The 20611-nt window shown below is 37.4% G+C and overlaps 1 protein-coding gene across 1 annotated transcript; it reads right to left on the bottom strand.

Annotated features, from left to right (window-relative positions):
* Positions 1-9033: 9033 nt before the first annotated feature.
* On the bottom strand, positions 9034-10984 carry LOC108813183 (putative E3 ubiquitin-protein ligase XBAT31). Its single transcript, XM_018585659.2, has 4 exons — positions 10609-10984; positions 10015-10517; positions 9668-9926; positions 9034-9571 (listed from the first exon to the last, which is right to left on the bottom strand). The coding sequence occupies exons 1-4, from the start codon at positions 10789-10791 to the stop codon at positions 9149-9151; spliced, it is 1368 nt and encodes a 455-aa protein (XP_018441161.2). The 5' UTR covers positions 10792-10984; the 3' UTR covers positions 9034-9148.
* Positions 10985-20611: the final 9627 nt, after the last annotated feature.

Genomic DNA, 20611 nt, shown 5'->3' with positions numbered 1-20611 from the left:
CACCTGCTCCCAGACAGAACTTAGAGCAAGATCAGTTAGAAGAAGCTGCAGCCATTTTGGTGCGCGCCAATATCTCCCGAAACACAGAGAAGCGGACAATGACAGGGGTTCCTACCAATTCAGGCTCTATAGGTCGTACACCAGCCTCGCAAAGACTGGGAATAGCTTCACCTAGTTCAGGCTCCCAAAACAGAGCTCCTGCTATTCAACGACTAGGAACTTCCCCTCTCACTACTGGCTCTCAGGAGCGCATCCCTGCTACAAACCGATTGGGACCTCCACAAGAAAACTCTGCATTTCTACCTAGAGTACCGATAATGGACAGACTAGGTCCACTCCTAGATGAAGTTACAACTGAGAATGATCCAGAGCTGAGCTCTCAGGTTCAAAAGAGGAAGCCAGGAAGACCACCTGGGAAGAAGAAGGTCCAGTCTAGCCCACTGGCAATGCCGGGAACTAGTCTCCGCAAGAGAGCTCTACAACAGGCAAAGGCACCTAGTTGCCGCAAAAAGCTCCCTGTTGAGAAGAATATGACGGCAAATAATACGAGCGCTACATCAAAGGCTCCTAAGGCTGCCAAAGGACGCAAAAAAGCACTTCGCGATGGGATTCCACACGATGCTGAGGGATCTAACTCTGATAATGTTCCTATCAGCAACTTAATCCCAGCTTCGACGAGACAGAGAGCGGATTTTCGGGTCCGGTCCAACCTCGTTCCTTAGCAATTGCAAGTTGGAACTGTCGGGGTTTGGGGAATCCCCGGACAGTTCGGAGATTGAGAGACATATCGAAAAAGTTTGATCCCGATATTCTCTTCCTAATGGAAACTAAAAACCCCGATACTACAGTCCTCAAGAAGCTCGATCAACTCCGTTATGACTGCAATCATCTCGTTTCTCCTACAGGGCATGGCGCAGGAGGTTTAGGATTATTTTGGAGAGAGGATCTTAACCTTCAGATTCTAGAATCAAACCCAAATGTAATAGACACGGTTATTGAATTTGAAGGAAAAAGATTCTATTCTTCTTTTGTGTATGGAAGCACAGATAAGAACCAACAACGAGATCTTTGGAACCATCTTCTCGGGCTTGCAGCTACCCGTGATGAGCCATGGTTCCTTACAGGGGACCTTAACGATATCCTCTGTTCTGATGAAAAGGATGGCGGCATAGTTCGACCAGAGAGCTCCTACATGGATATGCGCACCTTTTTCTCGGAGGGAGACTTGTTTGACCTACAACACACAGGCGACCCACTGTCTTGGAGAGGGAATCAAGGTGATTATGTTGTCCGCTGTCGACTGGACAGGGCAGCAGCCAATACACGATGGGCTGAGATCTTTCCATCGGCTAGATGCCAATACCTCGGTTATGAAGGCTCTGATCACAAACCTTTAATATCCTTCTTCGACAAAGGTGGCAAGCGAAGGAGAGGGATCTTCCGGTACGATCGCCGTCTATGCAAAAATGAGGAAGCTAAACAAATGATATCAGACGTGTGGAGGGATAGCTCCTCAGCTTCGGTTACAGAGAAGCTAGCCACCACTCGTAGTGCCATCTCGGCGTGGAACAGGACGCAGCAACGAAACAGTGAAAAGCTAATAGGACAAAAGAAAAGGGAACTAAATGCTGCTCTCTCCAGTCCTGTAGAAGATACTGGACTAGTCCAAGAGATCTCAAATCAGTTGAATGCCGCCTACTTAGCGGAAGAAGAGTATTGGAAGCAGCGAAGTCGCCTCTTGTGGTTAAAATTAGGAGATCGCAACACTGGATATTTCCATGCCATTACCAAGACCCGGAAACGAATCAACGCTTTTTCTGTCATTGAGAAGGAAGATGGTCAGATGGTACACAAGGAGGAGGAGATTGTCACAGTGATCGGAAACTATTTTGACAAACTCTTCACGACCAGTCCAGGAGAGCGGGCGCAAACGGTGAATAGAGCTCTACACCCTATTGTGACGGAGGAGGATAACATCTCTCTTACTTCGGTACCACTTGCTGAAGAGATCAAAGAAGCAGCTTTCTCTATCCATGCAGATAAAGCACCCGGGCCGGATGGCTTCTCCGCGGGCTTCTTCCACACGCACTGGAATAGCATTGGACCGGATATTAGCAAGGAGATTCAGGAATTTTGGTGTGGGTCTCCACTGCCAGACGGGACAAATGACACACACATCCGTCTAATCCCGAAGATCACAAATCCGCAGAAAGTGTCAGATTACCGGCCCATAGCCTTGTGTAATGTGTATTACAAGATTTATTCCAAGATCATCACCCGAAGGCTCCAGCCGCTGATGGAGAAGCTTATCTCGGAGAACCAATCCGCCTTTGTCCCGGGAAGAGCAATTGGAGATAATATCCTGATCACGCATGAGGTTCTCCATTACCTCAAGACATCGCAGGCTGAACAACGGTGTGCCATGGCGGTGAAGACGGACATGAGCAAGGCTTATGATCGCCTTGAATGGGACTTTATAGCCCTAGTGCTAGCTCGGTTGGGATTCCACCGAAGCTTTATCAGCCTAGTTATACAGTGTATCTCATCTGTTACATACTCCTTCCTCATTAACGGCTTGCCTAGAGGGGAGGTAGTACCGAGCCGAGGGATTCGCCAAGGCGACCCCCTCTCTCCCTACATATTCATAATGTGTAGTGAAGTTCTCTCGGGATTATGTATCAGAGCCCAAGAGGAAGGATTAATTCAAGGCATTAAGGTCGCTCGCGGCTGCCCACGAATTAATCACTTACTTTTCGCGGACGATACAATGTTCTTCCTCAACGCAAACGAGGATAACTGCAAGGCTCTCGTGTCCATTCTGGCCAGCTATGAGGAAGCCTCGGGTCAATCCATCAACAAGGATAAATCGGCCATCACCTTTTCTCGGAAAATGCAGGCTACAGCAAAGAATACCATAAAGGATGCCTTACAGATACAAAAAGAGGGCGGTGTCGGGAAGTATCTGGGCCTCCCGGAACACTTTGGGCGGCGAAAGCGCGATCTCTTTGCCACAATAGTCACTCGGATCCAACAGAAAGCCAAGGGCTGGACAAATAAATTTCTCTCCTCGGCCGGCAAGCTCGTCATGCTACAGAGTGTGCTGTCCGCTATCCCTTCCTACTCCATGACCTACTTCAAACTCCCGGTCTCGCTTGTTAAACGTATCCAATCAGTCATCACTCGGTACTGGTGGGACAATACTGACGGGGTTAGGAAAATGGCTTGGGTCTCGTGGGACTCTCTAGCTAAACCAAAAGCGATTGGGGGTCTGGGTATGAGAGATTTTGAATCCTACAATGATGCACTCCTAGCTAAGACAAGTTGGAGGTTGATTAACTACCCGGACTGCTTACTCGGTAAAGTTCTCAAAGGGAAGTACTATGCGGACTCTGACTTTCTTCTCGCAGCCGAATCCTCCTCTATTTCTCACGGGTGGAGGAGCATTTTGATAGGTCGCGAGCTCCTTTTAAAGAATCTAGGATGGATAGTAGGCTCGGGTGAGACTATCAATATCTGGCTAGATCCCTGGTTGAGCTTAAACAGACAAGAACGGCCAATGGGACCACCAACCGAAGCAAGCGCCAACCTCCGAGTATCAGACCTGTTTCTCCCGGGCACAACTCTTTGGGATAGAGACCGAATCCAACAGCTTCTCCCTGAGTACGAGACACAAATCCTCTGCATCAAGCCAAGTTTATCCGGGATTCCGGACAAGATGATCTGGATAGGAACAAAATCTGGCGATTACTCTGTTAAATCTGGCTATTATGCTGTCACAGCCGCAGAAGAGGACAACTTAAGAGTCGGGCCTGCTTTTGAATGGAAGAAACAAGTGTGGAACAAAAACTGCTCCCCCAAAGTCAAGCACTTTGCGTGGAAGTTACTTAAACGAGCTGTACCTGTTGGAGAAAGGCTGGTAGAGCGCCACATTGATGCGGATCCTAAGTGTAAAAGGTGTGGATCCAATGAATCTATTCTTCATCTATTGTTCCAATGTCAGTACGCACAGAAGGTATGGCGTCTCGCCCCCTTTGCTACGAACATGGACTACAGCGGAATACTAGATTTAATGGTGTCTTGGCCCTCAGTTGCCTCACAATCTTGTCTACCTCCTTCGGGAGTGAACTCTGACTCTCTGTTTCTGTGGATCCTCTGGGCGATATGGAAAGCAAGAAACAGATTTGTGTTTGAAGGTTTCTCACCATCTCCAGAAGAAACGCTCTCATCAGCGATAACGTGGGCTCGAGAGTGGAACGACAACCATTTACCAGAGCACTCTGCTTCAAAAACGCGACTTCGTGTGGTTCGGGAGATCCAGCAAGACGCGGTACTGGTTAGAACAGATGCGGCATGGAGCTCCTCTTCCGGTGATGCAGGTCTAGGCTGGATTGTATCATCTTCTCCGGGCAACAGGGAATTTAACAAGCGTCTGGAGTTTGTCTCCTCACCTTTAATGGCGGAGGCACTGGCTCTTCGAGAAGCGGTTCTCACCTGCAGACGACTACACCTTACCTCTGTCCAGTTTGAATCTGATTCGTCTTCGCTGGTAAAGTGTATTGGTTCGAAGGTTAAAGTGGCCGAGCTGCATAGTATTGTCGCTGATATACTGCAATTCTCTTGTGACTTTAGCTTTGTTTCTTTTGTTTGGATCCCTCGGGATGAAAACAGGGAGGCCGATTGCTTGGCAAAGAGTGTCCTTAACTCTTTTGTAACTCTGGTGGTTGAGGAGCCTGTTAATGGCCTCAACTAACTTCCCCTTTTAATTAAATATGTGTTTCAAAAAAAAAAAAATTATGTAATTTCATTATAATTAATAAATTTTGATATTTGACGCAAAAAGAAAAGTTTCTTGGTATTATTAGGGATCAACATGACAAGTGTGAGAGTATAAGAGTATAGGTATCTCATATTTAAATTATTATATATTTTCTCTAAATTTCATATTTGAATTGAGAACATTATTTGGTTGGCATCGACTGACTGAAGACAATATGACACGTTTCAACCCCTTCTTTTGATGATTGAGGGTAATTCCATGCTTGTCCAAACTATTTCGTTGGGATATGTGTTCTATACGGATAGATTTTTCTTTCAGATATGCAAAAAGATCAAAAAAAAAAATCATATTTTCATGGTATAATAAGAAATAATATGGTTGACAAAAAAATATTAAAAAATAATATGACGTAGTTTTGCACGGCAGAAAGTTTGTATTCTAAAAACGTTGGCATTCCAAACCCGTCTTCATACCATTCGATAGAACAAGGTCTTGGACAAACAAGTTTGGACTTTTTTTTGATAAAAACACGTTTGAACTTGGAAGTATAAGTTTACAAAAAAAAAAAAAACTTGGAAGTATAGCCATGTTCGTTTGCAGATCAAATATTGTTTGTCTGGTTGCGTAGGTAGTCTGGTTGCATAGGTTCATGTGATTTATGTTATACGACTTGCGATTTGCAACTATGACACATGCTATCAAATGTTGTTCATTTTATTGTTACGGATTTATTACGATTTGCAGTCTGCAACTGGTCGTAGATCATAAAAATTAAAATTTTAATCGCTATTTTCAATGATTTGAAATCGTGATTTGTGACTGATCAGTGATCACGCGATCAATGACACAACAATAAAACAAACAATATTTGTAACATACAATCTAACCATATAGTCGCACAATAGCAAAATAAATAACAACCTGTAATCCACGACCCGCACCAACCAGTAATCCACGACCCGCACCAAGTAACCACTAGTGACTGGTAAGCAAATTATGTTGAGATATTTTCATGTAGAAAACGAAAGTAATTGTCATTAGAAACTCTTTAGTGATATATTATATTGATGTTCTATCAAAACTAACTATTTTCAGAAAGATTTTTATATTTATGTGAATAACTTATCAAGTAAACCTCTATCTCTGGAATAAGCATGATATTATTTTGTGGTTTCTATTACTTTTTAATGTTTTTATCATTGTAAAGCCATTTATAAAAAAAAAAACAAATAATTTTTTATCAACAATCAGTATAATAACTTATTAAATTTATATATTAAGTCAATTCTCAAAAAAAAAGTTTATATATCAAGTTGATATAGTAACTCTTTTGATATATATGTCATTTGGTAGTAAATTAACAATTTGTCAGCATGTCGTTAGAAAAAAACAATTTGTCAATTTAAAAACAAAAATTCCATGTTTGAAAATTTTCTGTAACTAGTATATCGATTGTATTTTTGCTTGATTTAATACGCTAATTATCTCGGTGGATTAAGATGTCTAGTCTAAATTTGCTTTCTTTAACCGATCAGGTCCCACAACCGGATTCAGCAACGAAAGTGGCTCCAACAAGTTAGAATTAAAATGTTAAGTGTTAGCTTAGATAAAGAAGGGAAATATAAAGTAAATGTCGTACCATGAGTGGATCCTACATGTTAGAATTAACACGCCAAAGCATGATAATTGAACAACTTTGATTTGAAATACTAAGTTAACTAGACACGTCAAAGCGTCAAATCATGGTGAACTGAAACATTGTAGACTCATTTGATTGTGGAGCCATTCATAGAAATGTTAGATTATGTCAATTGATCATTATATGCAATAGGATAAATATTCATCTCTCTCTCTTGAACCTTCTCCATCTTCTCTCTAGAAGAAAAAACTTGCGAGCAGTATCTCCGGCCGGCGGTTTGACTTTTTTAGCCACCGCCGGTCCGGCCAAAAACTTCCATCCTTTTCTTGCTCCGTTTTTTTTATCGGCTCTAGTATCGGTTTGATGTGATTACTCTGTTTTTCTCCTTTGCTTCCGGCCATGCATCATCTTCTTCGGTGGTGGTCTGGGTATGATTTTCCGGGAAACGGTGGGATATCCATCGATTATCGCCGGTACATGCTTCTGGGGCCGTACCGTTTCCTCTATGGTAGTGGTCGCCAGCTTTCGATTCTCGAAGACGTGTTCGGGCTGTGGAAACTGTGTTTCTTTGCGGTGGTGATTGGCCGAATTCGGGAGTGTTATCCCTGAAGGTCGGGCCTTTTTATGAAGACCCCGAATCCTTTACCTCTGATATTGTTGTTGGAGGTGGATTCTCGGTGGTCCTGGTGTGTCCCGGTGGTTCCGGAGATGGGTTCTGTTCTGATTAACAGCGTCGACTTCTATCGAGACGGAAGTGGTGACTTGCGATTCCGGGAAGGTCTCGGATTTCGATCCCGGCGGCGACCTCCGGCCAGGAGAGAAGACGAAGCATGCACCGCTGACACGCGTTCCTTGGTGGTTGAGGTTTCAACACGTGGAAGTGGGTAGGCGGTGTCGTTAGGGCTTCGTATTTTCTATTGGGCCTGGCGGTTTGGCTGTAGCGCGGGATTTTGTAATCGTTTTTTAATGTTTGGGCCTTTCTGGGCTTTGTAATATTTCCCTTTTATAATATATCAGATGGCAAAAAAAAAATGTAATAGGATAAAATAAATGAATTGTAATGGCCAACAAATGGAAATTTGAAAAAACATCAAATGCATATATGGTTTTCTTAACACACTGGTGTTTTTCTAATTGAAAACTGGAAACCAAATACATTAAATTAACTAAATGATACAACAGTTATATTTGTTTTCTATCTATAATTTAAAGTCCATTTGTTTTATTTTTATGGAAGTTTCGGTTTTTAGCAATTTGGATTTAGAAAATAACTAGATCGCCGATACTTTTGTAAATTTATACACCTTCCGTTTTAAAATAATTTATGTTTTAGAATTTTTGCATTTTCAATAAAATATACTAAAATTTAATCATAAATGCAAAATATTCTGTAATTTTATATTTTCTATATTTTAAACCAATAAAACTTTAAAAATGCAAAACATGTTTTAATTTTAAAAAAAAAATAATTTAATAAAATATAAAAGCCACATCAGCGTCCGTTAAAACCACGTCAGCATCCGTCACCATTTGACTAACGGTAAGACGGTCAAAGTATGAATTAACGTAAAATGCTTAGTTGATGTATGAAATTTAAAAAAAATGTTAATTGATGTATGTTTTAGCACAGGTATGTAGTATGTGTCCTGATCGGGACCCCGGTCCTCAGTTGATGTAGGAATTGACCGATTTCCCCTCTTCTCGACATAGAATCAATCTATTCTTTCGGCTCAAACACGTTTTAATATAAAATCAGAAGTAAGAAATTAACACTCATTTGCTTCGTTTGTCTAATTTTATACGTCATCGTAATCACTAGGTTTATTTTTTCCCTTAAAAGTCGATTAACATAAAGTATCCACCGAATGTATCGGTCTTTGCCTACTATGACTCTATTGAGCAAGTCATGCTCGTATAAAAAGAATAGTCCACGAAGGAGTAAACAAAAAGTAGCCGTGTGTATGTACTAGCTGTAACAACTTGACTAATATGAAAAATGTATATACTTTAGTTTAAACAAAGAGGCAAATATTCAAAATATTTATAACTTGTTAGAGGTATGGAAGAAAGTGATTGGATCATATGGGGGGGTCAACAATCCTTCCATACTCTTTTCTTCTTCTTCTTTCTCTGGCTCTCCATCTCTTTCTCCGTTGGCAACTTAGCAGCCGTTCCCATAACATATGTTCCCATCTTAATTATCCATTTTAAATTATTAAAAACAAAACAGGAGAAAAGTCAAATTTAGGGAGGATACAACAAAAAAGAAAAGAGAAGAAGTCATGCATCATGTATTTATCTCTTGTCCTTATACTATACACATCATATCATATCAAGTATAAGATGTGTGAATCTCATATTTTTAGACTATTAAAATTTGCACAATACACTAGACATGAAAAAAAAGTATGAATTACACAATACTCTTAATCAGTGAACATGTCTTGTCTTCTCGAATTTACAGGATGAATTTAGCTTTGTGACGGGATAAGTTTTGATCATGTAAACTCTTTTCCTCCAAATTTTTAATAAAAGTATCTTAGTTTAACTTAACTATTCGTGAGACAAAAGACAAGAAGATGATGAGAGTTCCCTTTCATATCAACAAGTAACCAAATAATGACAACAAACCATTTTTCAAATTGATCAAAAGAAACAACAAATCATTGATTTCGTTACATAAACTCACTTCTTCTTTTCCTTATTTAAATCATTGATTTTCCATTACATTCTCACAGTATCGGTTTGTCCATCAGCTCGTTGTCGGCTGCGATCCTTCCCGAGCCACGGCCGGTTATCTTCCCGAACGATCCAATGCTTGATAGTCCCATGAAACTGCTGCTTTCTTCTCCAAGGTTTACCGATTTTCTATGCTTTCTGAGTTTTGAAGAGCTGACATCACCTGCCTCACGATCAACAACTTCGTCTTGGCTCTGGCTCTTGCTATTGTCGTTGTTCTGGGCGATTACTAACCGTGAGATAACACTTCTACAGAATGGACAGACCGGTGGAGTCACGGTTGAAGTAGTTGGGTTCGGTTTGTTGTGACAACACAGTGCAAGAGTGCATTGCGCACACATTTGGTGACCACAGTCTTTGACTTCAATCGTGCATGCTTGCTCAAAGCAAATGCAGCACAGCTCCGAATCACTCATCTGTTAAAAAACACGTTTTTATACTTCAGTTAACAGTCTGTGTTTTACATGTTATCCAGACAGACAAAGAAAGTGGGTTTTGATGTTTATTAGTACCTCAGACATGTTATCATCTGAGGCTGTGTCAGAGTAAGATGGTGACGGTAAAGAGAAAGCAGTTCCCTTGAGGATGGTTTTCTCTCTCTCCCTGTTAGCATCCATCAAAGCCTGCTCCAAGAGCAGTTTCGCCTCCTCGTTAAGCTCGCTGATGAACTTTAAAGGGGATGGCCAGACAAGAGGCTCAGCAGAAGAGGGGTTAAGCAACGCCCCACATGCTCCGTGCTTGTGTTTCATCGCAACCACATACGGTATCCTCCTGATACAAAAAGAGATTTCAAGATTAGATAAAAATGACCAAAAACAGAGGAGAGTGAGTGACAATAAAGAAAATGTTTATAAAATACCCAGAAGCGTCTCTCTGAAGACGATCAGCACCCCAAGCAAGTAACTTTCTGACGCAATCGATAGATCCGCTTCTTGCAGCCAAATGAAGAGGTGTGCTCCCTGGAGAGCCGTAAAGGCTAGTGGAAGCACAAACAAGAGAGCCACTGTCCAAGAGAACATTAACACATTCAGGACGTCTCTGCCTAGCAGCTAGATGCAAGGCTGTTGCTCCTTTGTCATCCCTTGTATTCACAAATCTCGCATATCCCCAATGAACAGCAACGGGGCTTGACTGAGCAGCAGAGAGAACGGTTTGGAGACAATCAGCATGTCCGTAGTACGCTGCGTAGTGCAAACATGTTCTTCGATTGGCGGAATCAAACATCAGAACATTAGCTCCGACTTGAGCAAGCTTCTTGACGCATGAGATCCTCCCGTACATGGCAGCAAGCATCAACGGAGTCTGCTTGTGACGATTCAACACATCTGGATTCGTGAATCTCTCCAACAGCAAGGACAAGATCTGCACAACAAGTAAACAAATCGAATCTGAGACCAAAACAACCAGATTCCGTTGAGATTCCGTTGAGATCTCAGAGGAGGTGAAACGTTACCTCGATCTGACCACTGGCGGCAGCGACGTGGAGGAGGGAGTGGCGATCGTAAGGAGTGGTCTGGTTCAGAAGACTCGGATCCGTGGACATCGCTCTTCGCACGGTGACGATGTCGCCGCACTGGACGGAGGCGAAGATACCCTGGTGGTCCGGTCTCACTCCACAGCTCATGCTCTGCCCCATCTTCAGCTAAAGGATGATGACGATGATGATGTGAGGTTAGGGAATCACGACACCGTCTGCAACCGGTGAGGCGCTCCGCCGTGAGAATAAAGCGCCACCGTGACGCAGAACGGGATTTGGGGATGGAGGAGAAGAAGAGGGAAGTTTCAACATTTATTTATGTACACATTCTGATAGGATACGACTGACTATTGGCGTTGAGATATTAATTTTTTTTTTATCTCTTTTTTTTGGAAAGTGGAAATTAAAGAGATGACTCGTATTGGAGTTTGAGATGGTTTGCCCGACGGGCAGCTTTTTTTTTATTTGCTCGTCTCGGTTTCATTATTGTTATTTCGGGCAGATATTTTCGCTCTTTCTTTTTCTTAATATCAATAAAATATATTTTCTTGTTTTATAGGATAAAATAAATCCTTTTAGTAAACAATACAAAGATGATAAATTCATTTAAAAATATATATATAATTTAATAAATCATGGAAAAATAAAATAGTATTAAACCAGAAAAATCTTAGTCTATGATATCGCCCAATTTCAATATTTATATTATCTTTGCATTTTAATATATCGTCTACAGTTTAATTATTCAACTAAGTATTTTAAGTATTTCTAAGATAAAATAAGTAAAAGTTTTTATACATATTTTAAAATCATTAGATGTTATTATATTTTTAAAAAATTGCATACACATGGCTTGCAGTGCACAATCAAGAGATTTGGGACAAAATGAGAAAAGGCTGCATTAAATGGAAGTGTGGAGATAAAAGTCAAATGTTTAGAAAACAATGGAGACCATGCAGAAATATAAAAAGATGGATTTGAGCTTCTGAGAACACGAAGCGATCCACTGGTGATCTTTGGCTTGCTCGATCTTGTATGCTCGCCCCAAGCTTAAGCTTCAATCTTTCTACCCGTTGATGACAATTCGATCGAGGCATGCATGTCTAAATCGTTCGATGATGCGCATTCGATATGGTCTTGGGTTCCTTGGTTCGTGGCAGCACTGATAGAGAGATGAGATCATGATGGTGGAGATTAAAATCAATTTACTGGAATATTAATTTATATAAGTACGTGATTCTTAGTGCGTGTTACAACCTATAAGGTTTCTCATTGAAGGATGTTCTTTTCTGTTGATTGATCCCGTTTACCTTAGATTAATCACCACGCATCATATTCAAAATATTCTTCATATATGTTGTATTTTGACTATTTTTATAATGATGCAACGAAATATTTTAGTATAGTTGACCAAATTACTATTTTTTATCCTTAATTATCCGTAACAGCGTGATGTCGTATGGGTCAGGGAGTCTGCCTATAAACATGTCTGATGTTTCGATCTAACTTTAATCACAATAATTTCATTTTATTTTAATTTTTAGTTAAATTACTTATGGTGTCATGCATTATCCCATTGCGACATAACTTTGTGTGTGTGTCAGATTGGCGTTTGTCATGAGGATTTTATTTATTTATGGGCTCCACCAAAATAAAATTGAAAAATAGGCACGAAAATAAGATTCCATGTTTCGTACAATCAGTCTTATGAAATTAATATTAGCCCATCCAGGATTTCTATATGACAGAATACGAGATTAAATTTTTTTGGCTAAATGAGATTTAGTTTTTATACTTTTCACTTTGAATAGTTTATGAACTACCATCAGATCCTTGTTCAATTTCTTGATTTAGTATTTTATAAATTTGTATTAAGACATTGATTATGTTAATGAACTTATCATAACTAAACTCGTGCCTGCTCTGACCCATTACACGTGATTTATTTTCTCTCTGATGTTTTCTGATGATTTATTGGTGATGCTTACATATTTATCATTGTAAATTTGAAAAGAAAATAGTGAAGAATGATAGATCGAGTGACTGACTGTGAAGGAACTATTTCGACAGTTGTTTGTCATTTGTTTGTTTCAATAAAATGATCAGTAACCTGATTGCTTTTATGATTTCACTACTCACATAGTATTTTGATCAAATTAAATAATAATACCCACAGAAACGTCATGTCAATAGCTAAATAAATGAGATATTGCATCTAGTAAAGAAGTGACCCATACCTCAATATTTTTTGTTTTTTGATTTTATCCTCACTTGTTGTTATTTTTATAGGTTATCGACTACTCCTAATTTCAATAATACAGAAGTGTCTGATTTGTGGAGGATATAAAAACAACCCAAAACGATAAAATTAAATAAAATTTAAAAGCGTACGGTAGATGGAGTAGTTGATAGAACCGAAGTGCAGAAGTTTTTGGACTCAACTTTATGAACTTGTAAATCGAGACAAATCCGAATAATAAATAATTGATCGGCACGCGAGCTTTGTCAGACTCGACAATATTTTCTCTTCTTTTTATTTTCACCGACATTTTCTTTATTTCCATGACTCGTTTATTTTTATGTCCTTGATATATTTCCAAAGTTTCATGATTCATTTTCACTTTTTTTAATAGTTACTGTTATGAACGAACGCGAATCAATCTGAAAATCAAGAATTGAGGGCAAAAACTAGTTGGGTTAAATATTCGTTTAAGGTTAGTATATTAGTTATGTTAATGAATAAATTTACAATTTATTAAAAATTGTATGTATATCAGCCTTAAACTTGATTCTTTTTCTCTTTAAAAATATCATTAAAAAAAAAATAACTATAAATGAAACACCGTACGATGGTTGTATTTGGCCAGACTAAGTTGAGTGGACGAACTCTGTAAAGAGATTTAAGATGACTCTAAAATTAACCATGGAAGAATTGTTGGAAAAAGTGTTAATTTAAACACGATAGCAAATTTACCATTAATATTATACATCTGTGGAGAAAAGAGAGAGAGATAACATTGAATCCGAAAGAATTGCCAACGATTGGACATTTGACGAGAAAACAATCAAAATTACTGCACAAACAGAGAAGGTTTCACCGTAAGAACCAAAGACACAAAGGACCAACATTATCGGGTACGGATTTCGCTGGGTGTTGTTTGTACGCTTGGGTTAGACATAGCAAGTTGTGAAAAAACGTAAATTAAACAAGAATTACTTAAAGATTAGTTCTATATATTTTTATCCCTTATATATTAAAAAGAAACAGTACAACATTTTAACTATGATACGTGTTATCACTAAATTTTGTTAAAAATTTTCTAGAAAATATGTTGGTTTACTAAACATATATTATATAGTTTTCACTGTTTTGCTTGTGTTTGCCTACTTAGGATAGATTCACAGCTAAAACTGTAATTTTGAGTTTACACTTAAGAAAAATTAAACGCCATAGTAACTTACCGATTGACGTTTTAATCGCTGATTAAATGGTTGCTGCTGGCGAATTTTAGAACCCGGCTTAAAACTAATAAAAACCAGGTGAAAATGTAACAACAAGAAAGAGTGAAGCTATCTACTGCTTTGTGCAGTTCTCAGTCCAATGCTATTCTCGGGGAAAACCCATGGTTACCTTTTACTGGGCCCTTCTCTCCTTGCATCAAGCATTCGGGTTTGGGTTCTTCAGTCTATTGGAGTAAGTCACATATCTTAGAACCTTGATTTCTGTTAGGTTTTGATTTTCTCAATTCGAGTCTCCTTTTACTCTGGAATGAGGATGTTGTGCTCTCTTTGAAGCTCTTTTTACCTCAGTTTGAGGATGTTACAGTCTCTGTGAGTTTTTTTATGAAACTTTATTTCCCTCAGTATGAGGATATTACACTTTTGTGTACCAGTTCTTTACCTCAGTGTGAGGTTATTTGGACCTTTGCCTTGGTGGTATTGGTTATTTGGACCTTTGCCTTGGTGGTATTGGTTATTTGGACCTTTTCCTTGGTGGTATTGGTTTCACTTGTTTTAGGTTTACTCATTTGGCGAGGATGGTGCTCTTCACAGCTTTCAGACTTCATAAAGTGGGGCTTTATTGCCTCTGAGTTTGTAGTTGTAACGTCCCCAACCTGTCATGTTAAGATCGTACCGACTGTTTCGGTGAATGGAACGTGGTTTGAAGCTTTAAAAAATGGAGGTCTTGGGTGGTTTATCTGTGGAAAGGGTGAAGCCCCTGACTTCCAAAGCTCCTCTATTAGCTTGTGCGCAGGCTCGTCCCTTGGTGATGAAGATTTAACAATGCTTGAAGCTCTTCAATCATCAATAACTCATAGACTCTCAAGTCTTCAGTTATTTTTGGACTCTACTGTCCTTTTCTCTGCCATGCGTTCATGGTTGGATTTGATTAAGATCACAGGTTTTCCTTGCAGGAACCTTGTCACTCTTTTCACTCCACTATCTTGTTGTTTAGCTGTTGCTTTTATTATGAATGTTGTATCCAGACTATGTTCTTTGTTTACTCTGTTTTGAGAGTTTATGAAATGAAATGAAATCGTTGACAAAAAAAAAAAAAGAAGGAGTACCGGTTGATTTGAAACCACCTAGATAACCGTGTCTAGAAAAAAAAAAGAATTCTCAATATTATCCGAGGATCAAATTTATAAACTTGTAGTATTTGTTAAACATGAGAATCATCTAATTTTCGTTGGAAAGTCGTAATAAAACAACTTGATTAGTTATGAACTTCTGATTGTTGTTTTTTTTTTGTAGGAACTTGTGATTGTTGTTGAACTTGGCTTATAGAAAATCAAAATAAATTTATTTTAATTTTTTAACATGACTTTTATCTTGATATGCCTTTTTATTTACGTATGTATTATGTTAATTTTTTTCTTTTTCCTACTTTTTAAAAAATCTTTATTTATGCCGATCCCCTTTTTGACATGCGGTCAGGGTTTAAATCTGTTGATCTTAATTTAAGAACTTTTTATGAAAATGCATATCACATCTTCAACAACGATATTGCCACAAGCTTCACAAACAATAGTATTCTCTTACCAGTGTTCATTAATCTGGAACACATAGATGATGAGTTCACAGTCAACGAATAATCGTCTTCCTAATAAAGTCTATTAATGTTGTAAGATTTCAACTTTGAAGAAATCAAAGTGTGAAGTGGGTTTGTTTTTTAACTAAGCTACACTAGGCTGGAATGTACTGTAGTAATTAAAATGTTAGCAGGTGAATTTTCTAGGTGTGCAAGAAGTAAACTTATAACCCTTGTTTCTCATCGCTTAAACAAATTGAATAAAACAATCCAAGTGGATTCAAAACGTCAATGCAAAGTTATTAACTTGGAATACTTCTTTTTGGCTCTTCCATTAGATTTAATACGAATTCTGGTAAGGTATTATTATTGATGTATTAGCCGGTCAAGTAAATGATATTCTTTACTTTAAATAAACAGTGAAAATAAAAAGATAACAAATACTATAATAGTCTTAAATTTACTGGGATCTGAAGTTAAGTATATAGAAACTAACATCAAGAAGTCTCATAACTTTCGTTGCAAAAATTGTTTGGTGGATCTAGATGACGTATATGGCAAGTTATGTTTAAAACCATTAAAAACAGATTCACATGTTCAAAGTCTTTCAGATTAGCAAATCACTAACAAATCACAAAACATGTTTAACATTTCTTGTTTATGTTAGGTTCCAAAGAACATAAGTAGTTCTGTTGGGTTTTGGCTCCAAAGGACATTAGTGTTCCTGTTCCAATTTTGTATCCGGACTCTGCATTTCATGCAACTTAAAATGTTCAAGTTAATGGAAATTTTAGTGTTGAAAAAAAAAATTGAAATATCTGCCAGACGTAACTTTGCAAATATCTAAGATACCTTATTTAAGAAACATTGAATTGATCACGTATGATGCATTTTAAATTCAAATAAGACTTCTCGAAAATGCTATTTTAAAATATAGATAAAGTATCCATCTAGCTTATAAGAATTAATGGTGGTGAGAAATAAACAAGACTCAAGAGAGGTGTTTGTCCAATAGAAAGAGGGATTAAGATGTGATTAAGATAGTTAATTAGATTTTTAATTGGTAAGTAGCTTTCATGGGGTTTGCATATACGCAATTAGGTGGCTGGAAATGGACTTTAGATGGAGATGAGAAGAATGCAAATTAGCTGACTTTTCGACTAATTTTCTGATTAGTCATTTGTGTTCAAAAAAAATTCTGATTAGTCATTTAATGAAAACTAGATTTTGACCCGCGCTTCGAAAGCGCGGGTATTATTTTTTACTTTTATGAAATATATTATTTGTTTGTAATTATTGAACATATTTATTTTAGTAAAATTTTCTTTATAATAAATTTGACACACATAGTGTCTCTGGTAAACTATGTGTTTCTCTGACTTTGTTTTATTCCCTCTCCAATCAACATATCGAAGCGCGGATATTATTTTTTACTTTTATGAAATATATTATTTGTTTGTAATTATTGAATGTATTTATCTTAGTAAAAATTTCTTTATAATAAATTTGACATATAGAGTGTCTCTGGTAAACTATGTATTTATTTGGCTTTATTTTATTCCTTCTCCAATCAACATATTTATTTGGCTTGTTGTTAAAATAAATGATTTTAGAACGCAACTGTTTACTTTGATATTTTGTTTAAACAATGTGACATATTTCTGTATTAATTGTGTTCAATTAAATATTTACATTGTAATTTAAATTTGTATACAAATCAACATATTTGTGTAGTTTTGTTATTAAAAAAATGATTTGAATCCAAATGTAAGTACTCTTATAGTGACTTTTTCAGTTCATATAATTTTTTAAAATATATTTATTTCAACTGAACCAATTAATATTTTGTTAAATTGGCCCGTGAAATATATTTTTATACATCGATATTCAAAAGATCTGGTAACTAACGATACTCAAAAGATCTTGACTGAATCAGGTTATATGGTTATTTTTGTTACAAATATCCGAACCCGTTTTAGATACATTGGTTATTTAGATATTTTTAGGTTCCTATACATCAGAACCGAATTCATCCAGATTTAGAATGATCCAACTCAAAATCCACACATAAGTTTATAATATTCAAGCGGGACTTGGTTACAAAAAAAAAGGATACCCGAAAAATTAGGTATAGATGGAGATGGACTTTAGATGGAGATGAGAAGAATGCAAATTAGCTGACTTTTCGACTAATTTTCTGATTAGTCATTTGTGTTCAAAAAAAATTCTGATTAGTCATTTAATGAAAATATAGTAGTACAACTTACTATTGGCGCACAGATTAAAAAAACGCTATATCCCCAAAATTAAGCCCACCATATAACGTTCTACAGCCCAATAACTAAGTAAGTTCCAGATTTGTTGATTTTGGTCTCGTCTAAATCTTGTATAGACATATGTAGGCCCTGGACATATGACCGTGACTGTATTAGCTATTAATAAGTGGCTCGAAGGATGACACTCGACATATCCAAAGACTCAAAGCACACCGTCACACTAAACTATGCTTTAAGAAGCCATTTAGCTCAATGATGTCAATCCAATGACATCAAACCTGTAATCCTCGTCTCTCGAGAATTTTACCCTCGTCTCCAGGATATTACTTTCCACCTTAACAATACTTCTCTTATTCAAAACAAATCTTCTTGCAAGACAACTTACTTCAAACGAAAATCTCGTAGTCATTACAAAATAAGAATTTGGGTTTACTAATTTACTTGGAACTATGAGTCTGACTCTTTGTTTATATAGGAGAGAATACTTAACTAGAGATATCGCGTTTATATAAACAAGCTGGTGTGAATCCATTGGCAGGTACTTTTCTATAAATTTTCCTTTTTGTGATTTTGGATATTTTTGTATTGCTACTTTCTCATTCATCAAGTGTGGTTCCGGCATCTCATGCCTTTTTCCGTTTGTGGTAATGCAAAATTAAAAACAAGCAGCCTCTAACTCTGTCTTATAACCTATAACTAACATATACTTATTGCAAGTAAAAGTTTTGAGTGCAGTTTAATATCTTTCGTGGTGAAACCGCGGCAGTATGTGTCAATGGAGATTATGAAGCCTCCTCAAGCGAGAAATGATTTTCTTTATAACTAAAACATTTTGATATGATTGTCAAAGTTCTAAGCCCAACTTCATTTGTTTTAACAGACAGACGATCCTGTCCAGAAGAACACGGTTCTTGTTTTGAAGTTTTTTCTATCATGATCGGCTACTTCGCATTGTCTCTCCCATCAGGATTATTCATCTAATGGTTGGTTTACCTCACCTTGAAACTTTCATCTAGCCATTTTGTTCATGTTCCTGATATACACATGTTTAAAAAGACAAATTATTCCTATATTTTAAGATATGTACGGGAACAAACATGAAAGATAGTTGGCTTCATGCTCGGAATTTATATACGAATCTAGTTGTTGAATTGTATATTATAAACGAAGTTGCAATGTTTGAACATTCGAATTGTATTACAGATTCATAAACAATGTTCTTAGCCCTGAACAATAAGTATGGCTTTATAAACTATGGTGGTGCAACGCCTGCTGTAAATGAAAACGCAAGCGGGATAATATAAGTACAGGACGGGCAAAGAGATCTATTGCTCAGCCTGACGGTGCTGGTGAAAGATAGGCGAATTATTTGTAATGTCTTACTTACAATTACGTAAAATGATGTTTATATTGAATTACAACAGATTTAGACTATTAAAAGAGCAATAGAAGAACAAAGCAGTTGCGAAAGATACAGTTGAACTGCTGGAATCTCAGTCTGAATCAGAAGAAGAGTCGGATGATGAGGTATAGCTTCGTGAAACTACAACTCATTAATGAAGAATTGAACAAATAAACATATGAGTAAGGTTGATGATTGAGTGTGTTGAAACTTATGAGCAAGTATGATGGAACATGAAGAAGAGGTTCGGGAAAGGTGACGTTGTGCAAAGAAGAATTGCAAAAGATCGAAGAGGAAACACACTGTACAGAACAAGCAAAACTACCTTTGTTGATCAAAGTAAATTGATTGTGTTTTTAATTATGTGATTCGTCTTATCACAAATGTTAACAATATGTAAAAGTCTGTGCTACTATGACTTCCAAAACGTCAACTTAATGCTGTTAGCATATCTTTGTTGTGAAATTATGAATTTGATAGATGCATGCTTTCCTATTGTATAAACGGCTTATACAATTGTTTAAAGAGGAAAGCTGTATAAACAAAGTTAGGCGATGTTCATCTAACATACATGAATGTTGCTAACCTTTAACTATTGTAATCTAAACATCGTTTAATCAAATTGAGAAATGGGGAGTCTAGTAGTAGCTGCTTATTTCTACGAGATAATCCATGGAAGTCTAATATTGGGATATCAAGAAAGGTTCCCACGATTCTCGAAGTTGCACAAGCGGACAAAGACCTCTCTTGTTTTGTTGTGTTTGTCGTTTGTCCTTTTGATGTGTTTGTCGAAGAACCCCGTTACTAAACTGAACGTATAAAACTTGTCATTCTTAGCCTTATTTCCCTAAATTCAGAAGAAGAAAACTGGCGTATGATATGTGACTCACAAATTACATAAAGCATGAAGTAACATGTGTTATAGAGGTTTAAAATTTCAGAAAACTTAATTGAACAGAACGAATCCTTTCATTTGGGTTCTCAAAGAAACAGCAAACCTATGTTATAAAAATATCATCTACATTAACTATCAATTTTGTCCTCGAGTTGAGTCAATCGTTATATTTTTTTTACTTTTATGAAATTATTATAATCGATAATAACTACTAATTACCCATCATTCCATCAAAACCCCTATAAGGCTATAACCCATCTCCTAGAAAAACCCACATGCTAAAAGCTTTGCCTAACTACCACAAAAGTTCAAAGGGTACATTCGTCACTCTAAGACAGTAAATTTATGCACAGCTCCATTACATAAACGAAACA

Source organism: Raphanus sativus, chromosome 6, assembly GCF_000801105.2.
Source record: "Raphanus sativus cultivar WK10039 chromosome 6, ASM80110v3, whole genome shotgun sequence".
NCBI classification, from domain to species: domain Eukaryota; kingdom Viridiplantae; phylum Streptophyta; class Magnoliopsida; order Brassicales; family Brassicaceae; genus Raphanus; species Raphanus sativus.
This window is presented reverse-complemented; position numbering and strand designations above follow the sequence as displayed.

Excerpts from the sequence above, each read along its gene's own strand:
- LOC108813183 (XM_018585659.2), bottom strand. The coding sequence starts at position 10,791 with ATGGGGCAGAGCATGAGCTGTGGAGTGAGACCGGACCACCAGGGTATC. Across the intron at positions 9,927-10,014 it reads CTTCAGAGAGACGCTTCTGG|GAGGATACCGTATGTGGTTG; the intron begins GTATTTTATAAA and ends TTTTTGTATCAG. Across the intron at positions 9,572-9,667 it reads CAGATGATAACATGTCTGAG|ATGAGTGATTCGGAGCTGTG; the intron begins GTACTAATAAAC and ends GTTTTTTAACAG.